Consider the following 11,059-nt stretch of genomic DNA (forward strand, 5'->3'; position numbering starts at 1 on the left):
CAATCACTTTGCAGTGATGGTACTCAAGTAAAATTTGGTGCTATCACTTATTTTAAATTGAGATAGAGCGCAGTGAAATCTGACTTATTTTTTTTTTTTTGCAATAATGGGTATCGCCCCCTGCTGGGCGTCAGAAGTAATGCATGTTTAAGTCTAACTTTGTAACATGGGGCGAATTTGGACATTTTCTAGTTTCAGGTGTTGCTAAATACAGCAGGTCTGCGGTCTGCAACCAGAATGAAAAGAGACAACAACAAATAAACTATAAAACACGACCTGTTTGACCTATGAACCACCCAAAAAATTCGTAGTCTTCAGGAATAGTTCTCCAGGCTTCTTGAAGGACATTTAAAGCTCTTCCTGGGACATTGGTGGTTTTTGTTAATTATCCCATCAAGCTCTTAAGCACCACTCGTTGAAATGTGGACTCAACCCATGACAGAGTCTACACCATGTTGTACAGGTTTCACACTGTTGTACTTCTCTTCTGACCTCATCCTTACAAATTTTACTTTTTTTTGTGAACCAAGAAATGTCAAATTTGGATTCATCACTCCATAAAACCTGCTGCCACGGGTTTCAGTCCAGTTCTTGTGTAGTTTGGCATACGTCAGCCTTTTTCTCCCAGTTTTTGTTCCTTGGAAGCAAAATGTAAAGAAATGAGGGTTGACTCAAGACAGCACAGCACTGTATACACATATATACATATTTGTGTCAGACCACACCCACTAAAATCCCCAAACCATTTCTTGGTACATCAGTAGTGTGAGTTTCCCAACAGATTATGCTATATGGAAGCAAACACAGTGCAGAAATGTGATATTCAGACAAATATGAACATGTTTTATTTAATCAAACATCATGATTCATTTAAATCCAATTATAGTTACCTTCAGCATGTAAACACCTGCAGTTCTAGACTGGCTGACATACCAGAGATACTGATATGCTCCCTGAAAACTGATGGTGTGGATTACCAGTGATGACTCATTCACATGTACTGTAAACAGCTATTTCTTCACTCTACATCTAGTGGGTCAGCCAGCCAGCTGTCAGCCAATCAGGACTCCTCCCTCCACAGAACAGAATAAACCCCGAGGAGGCTTCCACTCTGCAAGCACGCTCATGCAAAGCCTTCAAACCGAGCCGAGAAGCAGCATGAAAACAATGAGAAGCTTTTTCCTCTGTGTGCTGGCCTTCCTGTCAGCAGCTCAGGCTGTGAGGACAATTATTTTTATCTGTTTTTATTTTTTTATTAACTCCAATTTTATGTTAGTCTTCTTTCACGAGGCTTTATTTAACTTTTTAAAATATTTTCAGGGCCTGCTGGATGAAAGGAGAAGGCGTGAGTTAGCTTTTCCCCCCCACTCCTCCTCTTCCTCGTCCTCTCAGGGTTCAGGTGAGACGCTTTTATTCATCTCCTGAGCACGAAATGTGTAATTTACTTTGGCAGCAAATAAGCAAAGCTGTATTTATACAACACACTTCATTCCAGGTGGAAGCACAAAGTGCTGCTCCTATGATTACCTACAATACTGTGCAAAAGTCTTGAGCCACCTGTATTTATTTATATTTTGACAGCTTGAAAGTCAATATTTGATGTGACTTCTTGTTTTCCTCAGCACAGCCTGAACTGAATTAGCTCTCCAAGCTTAATGTAGGAGATTCAGCGCTTTTGTGTGGCTGTTGGCTGCTGTCTGTTTCATGATCCCACACTGCTTCAGTAATGTTGCATTCTGGGCTCTGTGGGAGGCCAATCCATGACTGTATGACAGGAAGAATGTGAATGTAGGTCAGTGGCTTAAGGGGCTTAACGAACAACAGCATTTATCTGAACATTGTCAGCTACAAAGACTCGACTGAAAACAAATGAAACAGTAGCTTTAAAATAATTATAATAAAGTTATAAAAAACAAACAAAGTAAAATAAATAAAAGCACGCAGCAGCAGAAATAAAATGATCATTTGACCCATAAATAGAGGTGAGTCACCTAATGTGAGTCACCAGGTCGTTCCTGTGGTTTGGAGCATACAGCAGCTTCACCTGTACTCACCTGGGAATAACCAGACAGGCTGTTCCAGATTACTTGTGGCTGGTTCACCGCTTACTCACGTATCAGAGAGATAGTAACATCCAGGTCACGCACTGAGTCAGGTTAGGGTTAGGGTCAAGCCCAGGGTTACTAATGCTGGGCTGGACTCCCGTTTGCCGTCAGAACTTCCTTAATTTTTGCTGACAAAGATTCAACAAAGCGCTAAAAACATTCCTCAGAGATTTAGTCCGTGTTGACATGATAGCATCATGGTGCAAATTTCCTGTTCCACCACATCCCAAATTTTATCTACTCGATCTGAGGATTGTGATATGGCAACTTATCCCCCTGGAGGCATTCGTTATAAGATGGGCACACTGTGGTTATAAAGGGATGGACATGGTCAGGTAGGCTGTGAAACTGCTGTGATTGGCTGATTAGATATTTCTTCTTTCTTTTAATGAACTGGCCAGTCAGTTTTACTGCTATACCTTGTATTATATGACCTCTTATTTTCCCGGCCACATTTCATAATCACAAAATATGCTGTCGATGTGGGTTTCAAAAGTGTCGTCAGCTTTCGTCTTATTTTGTAGGTGAGATTTGTCTCAACGGCGGCACCTCGGTCCCAGCGCTGATTTCTGGTGCACACCTGTTCTGTCTCTGCACTGATGGCTTTGAAGGCACACATTGTGAAACAGGTGAGCAGCTCAACAGCAAACCAAACGTTACTGATAGTTTTCAGATTTTCTAATCGCCCTCACCTGTCGTACTGTTACTTCAGTAAAAGCGAGTCACTGCTATGAGGGAGTGGGACTGTACTACAAAGGCACAGCATCTAAAACAGTCAGCGGACAAACATGTTTGCAGTGGGACGAGGAGACCAGGAGGCAGCACCTGCATTTGGACATCAACGCCGGGAAGCACAACTACTGCAGGTCTGAGTTTGGATCTTTGAAGTTTCACATTCCTTTTGCAAAATGTTGGATAGTTGGAAGAAAAAAAAATATCAGTGTCTCCCACTAATCAGCTGGGCTCCTTCATATTTTTAAGCGAGTGTAAAAACCACAGCACTTTATCTTTAGCTGTTCTAGCAGTCCGGCTCTTTTAATTCAGGCGTTCATAAACCATAATCTTTAATCGAATAATCTGAACACCAAACATTACAGTTCATGCTACAGATTCCAGTTTTGTGACCAACTAGTCTCAGCAATCAGAGACAGTGCTCATATCAAACCTGTCAGTGTTAGCAGAGACGGTTAGAAAATGTTTTCAGGTCTTTCATGGCCAGATTCCATCATTTATACTCCAACCATTTGCATATGTTCTTCATTTGAAATCCTGTCAGGCTGGACTGTTTGTTTACTTGGATGGATGTTTTGTTTTTTAATTTTTTTTATTCAGAAATCTTCACTACAGACGTCGTCCGTGGTGTTATGTTTGGAAAAACCTGCAGCTGGTGTGGGAATACTGCGATATGCCGCTTTGCAATTTCAAGCCACGTAAGTGTGTTCTCTGATGGGACTGTTATTAAAGTCAGTGAAGCATTTTTCATTGATGGTGCATCAGTCACTGGAGCAAAAGGAGCCAAATTCATGGGGACCAGGAGGGAGAATAAAAGTCCAAAATCCACCATGGATTCAAAGTATAGGGGTTTTTCCAAATGCAGATGAAAATGTAACTGAATTTTGGAAAATTGGCAAACACAAATGCTAAATAATCTCTTATTTTGTTTAGAAGGGCGTAAATATATTTTCTCAGCAGTTCTTTAAGTCTCACTCTGCTCTGGTGCTGGAGACTTTGAGACTTAGAGTATATAAAAAATCTCCAATGAGAATTTAAAAAATAACCCAGAGTTTAAAGGGTTAAATGTTCTGGGAAAATCAAATCTTTAGCATTAAAAAAAACAATTTCTGTCTTATAGTTCCACCTGTGGCTTCACCTGTCCCCACCCAGCCAGAGCACGGTGAGTCCTCACTAATGCTTGTGAATCCCATTCCTCGCTTCTCTCAGCGACACTTTTCAACTTTTATTCATTTTCCAGTTGCAGAGATGACGACATGTGGCCAGCGCATCAGAAGAAAGCAGCTGAAGATCGTCGGCGGAACAGTTGCCACTGTGGAATCCCACCCATGGATTGCTGCCATATTTTGGCGCCCTAAATCCAGAGAGAAAGTTTTCCGCTGCGGGGGCAGTCTGATCTCCGCCTGCTGGGTCCTCACAGCTGCCCACTGCTTCCCCGACGGGTAGGAAGTGAGACCATTTACTGGAAATGCAGCAGGTGCTGAGAAATAGCTGTGACTGGACTTGTTTTGTGAATTTGTGTTTCAGAAATAACACCAAAGCAGAGCGCTTCACCGTCACCCTGGGGAAAAACGCCCTGAACGAGAGCAACCCGACCGTGGAGCAAAAATTCAGGGTGGAAAAAATCTTCATCCACGAAGGGTTTGATAACAACGAGGGGAACTTCAACAATGATATTGGTGTGAACACACAAATTAAAACATCTTTTGAAACTAAGTTTTTAATCAAGCAGAGCGTTACTCCAGCCTCACTGTTTAAGCCTGCCCACAGTTGCAATGCATCTGCAAGCTGCTTTGCAACCCACTTCCACCCCAGCTGTTGTTCTGTGCTTTTTTCTGTGCGTTTTACTGTCAGGTGCCAAAACAGTCAATCCACCAAATAGAAGTTACGACAGTTAGAAATAACACTTATCTTTGACTATAATTTAAAATATAGAAAAAAAAATATTTATAGGAATACGTGCTGGTTTTTTTTCTCAAAAAACTTGAAAAGAATGTTCAGATTTTAGTCTGTTTGCCTCTATCAGTTAACGAAAACTCCTTGGTTTAGGGTTAATGTCTTTAAAATAATACTTGGCTGCTTAACATCGAGGCTGATACTGCTTCAGATCATTTCCCATTAAAAGGGAATTCTTCCTCCATACTCTCAGCAAGTGCTGCTCAAAGGGAATCATGTGATCAAGTGTTTCAAATGGTGTTGTGGTTAACAGTTTGATTCCTGCCTGAGACATAAATTTCCATTGGGGTTGTGTTAGGAAGAACAGCTGGTGTAAAAACTCTGCCAAAATCAAATGTGGAGCACTTTGGTGACCCCTTGTGGCTTTATTTACTTTACTATGGAAACGCTCGGACCCTAAGAAGAATCTTAAACCAACATCCCACATTAGATGGATTTTAGGATCTAGTTACCTGACAAATTTAGTCATTCTACAATAAGATTTTAGAACTCTCTTGAATTTCAGAGGCCTTGTTCTTAAAGCTGTAATTCAATCAAAGGTGTGATTGTTGTTAACTGTCTTGCAGCTCTGGTGAAGCTGAAGACCAAACTTGGTAAATGTGCAAAGGAGAGCAGCACTGTGAGGACGGTCTGCCTGCCGCCACCTCAGCAGAGCCTGCAGCCAGGATTCACCTGTGACATTGCCGGATACGGGAAAGAAAGTCACGGTGAGGAGAGTCCTCTGAGCATTGTTCTTACATCTGACAGAAACAAACGTATATCGAGTATGTCTACACTAAAATATTACACCTGTAAGTGAAGCCTGAAGCAAATCGAACATTAACTACTTGCAGATTTATGTGTTTGATCCAATAATAACTTTTGTGCTGTTTCAAGTTGAGCTGATCTGTCCACTGAATGTTTGCACACCGGCTACAAAGTCGGGAATCATTGACACACTCTGAACTTTGTGCTCATTTTTCTTTTGTTATGGGAATATTATTGGAAGCCTTACAAAGACAAGTCACCAGCTATCAGTGTAGCAGAACAAATGAAGTAAATAGAGACTCATTTAAAACGCCTACATCTTAAATTTCTGCAACCGCAGCACATAGTTATCTTCACCCTTCAGGGCTTTAACACTCCTCTTCTTTCCAGCTTTGTGGTACAGGTCTCAATACCTAAAAGAGGCTCAGGTGAACCTCCTCGCCGACGACGTGTGCCGAGGGAAGGATTATTACGATAACATGATTACTGATAACATGTTTTGTGCCGCTCGTCCCGACTGGAGTCAGGATGCCTGCGAGGTATTTGCACACGTCTGGTCTCGACTTTGATTCCAGAGGTCGGTTTGTCAGTTTCCTTCAGCACTGCTTGTCTTTTCTTCCCCCGCAGGGAGACTCAGGAGGCCCTCTGGTGTGCGAAGTCGGAAGAAGGCTCTTCCTGTTTGGAATAATCAGCTGGGGCGACGGCTGCGCCAAAGAGCTGCGTCCCGGTGTTTACACCAGAGTGACCAATTACAACAAATGGATAGAAGAGAAGACTCACCTGGGGTCCATCACCGCTGGAGCCATGTTTCCTCAGAAATGACCTTTAAGGCCCGCCCACATGTAGAGGCATTTGCTGGTGAATATTTCAGGTTGTGGTTGTGCATGTAAACCTCATGTTTTGTTTCCACTGGTTGCAGTACAAATTGTTGGTGGTGGTGCTGTTTTTATTGTTCTAGTAGTTGTATAGCAATAATATGTTTATTATTCGTATGAACAAATCCCAAGACAGAACAAAAACAGGCGGTAATTGTAGCCTACGGCCCTGTATTTTAGTCTGAGATGTGGGAGTAAGCCAAAGTATTAGTACAACATCAAAACATGGAGTCAGAAGACCTGTGAAGCCTTGGACTGAATGCTGTTTTCCGACCAAGAGATGTTCAGTCAGAAAGAGATCAAACACATTTGTCAAGTGCTGTAGCTGTGGTGTAGCTTTAACACAGCCAGCATCGGTGTAAATATGTAGCACTCCAGGCAGGTGGCCAGTCAGAGTACTGACACAGAGAGACAACCATTCACACTCAGAAATCTGTGGGAGTAAGCCACAGTATTAGTATCAACATCAAAGGTCAGAGGACCTATGAAGTCTTGGACTGACTGCGGTTTTCCGACCAAGAGATGTTCAGTCAGAAAGAGATAATTTGATACGTAATTTGAATGGTAACATCCATCCATCCATCCATCCTGGGTCGTGGGGGCAGCAGCCCAAGCAGAGAAGCCCAGACCTTCCTCTCCCCTGCCACCTCCTCTAGCTTCTCCGGGGGAACACCAAGGCGTTCCCAGGCCAGCCGAGAGATATAATCTCTCCAGCGTGTCCTGGGTCTGCCCCGGGGCCTTCTCCCGGTGGGACATGCCCGGAAAACCTCATCCAGGAGGCGCCCAGGAGGCATCCTTATCAGATGCCCGAACCACCTCAGCTGGCTCCTTTTGATGTGGAGGAGCAGCGGCTCTACTCTGAGCCCCTCCCGAATGGCCAGCCACCCTTCGGAGGAAGCCCATTTCCGCCGCTTGTATCAGCGATCTCATTCTTTCGGTCACTACCCACAGCTCGTGACCATAGATGAGGGTAGGGACGTAGATCGACCGGTAAATTGAGAGCTTCGCTTTTACACTCAGCTCTCTCTTCACCACAATGGACCGGTACAGCGTCCGCATCGCTGCGAAACATCTTTCTGAAAATTCGGCCATTTACCATGTGGCTTAAACATAATCCAGTGCTAACCTTGGAAAGGTCGCCTGCACTGCAATAACTCAAAACCTTACCAAGTATATTTGTCTTATTTCTCATCAAAATTATCTCATTACACTTAAAATAAGACACAATCAGCTACAGAGCAACATTTCAGTAAGATTTCGAGTTGTTAACTCGAAATTTTGAATAAAGTAAGTCAAAATTTCGAGCTACTTTTCTCAAAATTTCGAGTTAATAAGTTGGAATTTTGAAATTTATCAAGTCAAAATTTCGAGAAAATAACTCGAAATGTCAAGTTATGGATGCTTTTTTTGTTGGTTTTTTTTGGCGGAAACGGGCTTCCATACACCTGTGACCTGATGGATGTTAGCATTAAACACAAAATGAAACACATCATGAAAAACATGATTTAAGCCATACAACAGAATAAAAGAAACAAATATAAGAATTAATCCTTTCACACATAGTGGTCACTACAGTGGACAGCTATTCAAAGGCTGTTTTCTTGTAGTTGTGTCAGTGTTGATGGTATACTTGCACATAAACCACTACATTGGACACTGATGTGTCACTCCATACCCTGCTACCCACTGGTCATTTAATGTTACTATAGATGTGTGACGTGTTTCATTGTAATTATTGTTATTTAACTGTTTCATGCATGAATTATGACGACCTCAATCAGGATTTTTCTTAAGTATTTTTATTCATCTTTTCATGCCTAAAGATGATTAAAAATACTTAAGTAAAAAATCCTGATTGAGGTCGTCATAATTCATGCATGAAACGGTTAAAAGACAAATTAAACATTAAGCGGTTAAGTTAGCATAACAGCACCACACAAGTACACAAGCTAACACCAGTAAGCAGTGTTACTTGCTTCACTTGTCAGTGGTTTTAATGTTGTGGCTGACTGATGTGTCTCATGCAATAGAGTGAATACACACTCTGAGTCTCCAAATATGAAAACATGTTACTGTTTCACAAACACACGAGTAAGCAATGGGCTTCAGGCTGAGTTAATGTTAGTATTAAAATGAGAATTCAACAAGTTCCTTCTTATCTTAAGAACCAGTGTTACCAGTGTTTTTGCTGGTTTTATCATCTTCCAGTCAGGTTTACCTTAGCTCAAAGTTAAACACTAGAAACCACTCCTGTGCTTCTGCTAGTAAAGTGACAATGTGCAGGACTTGTTTTGTGTGGAAACTTTAAATCTGCTGTGTTTAAATGAAATGCTGATGTTCTTAGAAACAGAGTAATGTGTAATGCTGTGTGATGGTTATTGTGTCTGTATCTAGTCAGGTCCACACCTACTTATTCACTGGTTTCATTGTAGAAGTTAAGAAATCAAAACTATGTAGTCACACAGATACCGATGACAGACCGGGACACTATTGTTGGTGTGTTGCTCAGGTTCATGAGATCATACCTTGAATAATTTGAACAAGGCTCATCCAGTAGCTGAAACCTGTTAAAATTCAGGAATCTAAAATGCTTCGTTTACACTTGCTGCAGGCTACATCCATGTGTTATACTATATATATTTTGTAATTCAAAAGTCTTCATCTTTGTTCTACACGAGTCTGAAATAAGCAGGTCTGCCCAAACCCGGTACTGTATCATCTTGAGACATATTTTTGAATTTTTATGGATTCGTCTGCAGATTTTCTTCAGATATTTTCTTCTTTAAATGAAATAAACTTTATTTTACTGTTTTTCTAACATTATTCACTGGATATTATTGAACTTTGGGAATTTCCCTGTTGGTGCAAAAACACAACTTTCTGTCTGTCAAACTTTGTTATCTTTAACATTTTCATAGATTCAATCAAAGAAATTGGAACAAATGCTGTGTTTTTCCAACAGACAGCTAGTAACAAAGTGCCTAAAGATGCAATTTAAAACTGCTTCTTTGCAGATGGTGAGGGGGTATAAGCCAGCGTACTCCTAGTGCTGGTCTGAAGTCTGATAAATGGGGAGCGCTGCACCAAGAAGAGCATCGGCATAAAATCTTTACCAAATTAAACATCTGGATTATCAAGAATGGGATCACCTGATCGATCAGTGTCTAAGTTAGCAACAACAACTGCTGGCACCAACAGGGTGCCAGTTGGTCAAAGACACAGGAGGAGGAGAGGGGGATGGCATATTTGGAACTAGTGAGAGAACATGCTGGCAAGAGCCTAGGTAGAAGGAAGTAAGGTAGGGAGTATGGCAAGCACGAAGATGCTAAGATTTGTGATCCTGAACTGCTTATCCTGAAGTGGATAAGCAGTTAAGAAAAAGGAGGTCTCAAAATTAAACAGAACTATGATTCAGGGAATATCCTGGATGAGCCCCCACTTATCTTACAAGCCCCTTGCATGTAAAAAGCCTAGGGGACACAGTGAGTGTAAGATAAAGTATAGGCAGTACTAACTATAGACCGAGCCTCCGAACAAACCTAACCATGTGTCAAATGAATTTATTTTACAAATTTACGGTGGAGTATTTATAATTATACTACATTATTTAACATAAATAGGCAGGGGAAAGGAAAGAAGTTAAGGCCAGGGTCTCCAAGACCAAAATAAGCAACAAATAACCCGACTCTTTAGAGAGTAAAGAAACACATATTTCTAGGTTAAAACCAAAAAATACTAAATACAGATAAACTCCCCGGCTGGCCACAAAACAGGAGAAAAATATACATAAACAAAAACGGTAGAGAACTCCTCATCCAGCTGCCACTAACAAATAAAACACTTTACGAACACTTTTTACTGGAGCTATATACAAAGTTACACACAAAGATCTGAATACTGTTCAGCTGTGGCAGTCAGGTGTGGGAAACCTGGAACAGCAGCTCTCTTTCAAAAAGAGGCCAAAGCGTCAGTGAACGTAACTGATTTGAATTTAAATTGAAACACTGGTTTGAATCAGAGCTCCTGTGGTTGGCATCGTGGTGCAGTGGGAACGATTTTACACCTGATGATCTTCTGCCACCTTTCCCATATGATCTAGCTTCGAACTGGAATGAGAGTACACTGGTGTCCCCCCCCCCCCGTGGATGAATTAATGGATATAGTATAAAGTCATTAAAGTTCATAGAATGAGTGTCAGGAACAGAAGTGAAACTGTCAGAAAGACACTGCAAACATGATAAATTATCATTTAAAAAAACTTCTTACTTCAGGACTTTATACACACAGTGACCACAGGATGGTGCTACACACACACACACACACACACACACACACACAAATAAGACTGGCAGCAACGCAGTTATCATTTATCAGTCCCACCTGCCTTCCTGTGTGTTATAATCAAATACATAGCTATGTAACCTCCAACTGCACACAGAGAAACTCAATACAAGTCAGCATTAAAACAACTATAGATTATAGGAACGTTAAAAAAAGACTATTAGTACAGATTTCCTATTATAGAACAATAATCATTTATTAAACTTTTTTCTGGTGAAAGCACTACATGTTCATGTGTCACACCTTATCAGTCATTCAAAGAACGCAACATCTGGGGCTCAAGGTGTCCCCTGAAACCTCTAA

General features: G+C 41.3%; 1 protein-coding gene across 1 annotated transcript; it reads left to right on the forward strand.

The window, feature by feature from the left end:
• The first annotated feature begins 106 nt into the window (after positions 1–106).
• Positions 107–6,465, forward strand: plaub (plasminogen activator, urokinase b). The gene is made up of 10 exons (XM_063482284.1): positions 107–110; positions 2,630–2,734; positions 2,818–2,971; positions 3,438–3,535; positions 3,958–3,999; positions 4,078–4,279; positions 4,365–4,516; positions 5,360–5,500; positions 5,931–6,079; positions 6,168–6,465. Exons 1-10 carry the CDS (start codon positions 107–109, stop codon positions 6,360–6,362), a joined length of 1,242 nt encoding a protein of 413 aa, XP_063338354.1. The 3' UTR covers positions 6,363–6,465.
• The last annotated feature ends 4,594 nt before the right edge of the window (positions 6,466–11,059 follow it).

The sequence above is a fragment of the Pelmatolapia mariae genome, linkage group LG8, assembly GCF_036321145.2.
Source record: "Pelmatolapia mariae isolate MD_Pm_ZW linkage group LG8, Pm_UMD_F_2, whole genome shotgun sequence".
NCBI classification, from domain to species: domain Eukaryota; kingdom Metazoa; phylum Chordata; class Actinopteri; order Cichliformes; family Cichlidae; genus Pelmatolapia; species Pelmatolapia mariae.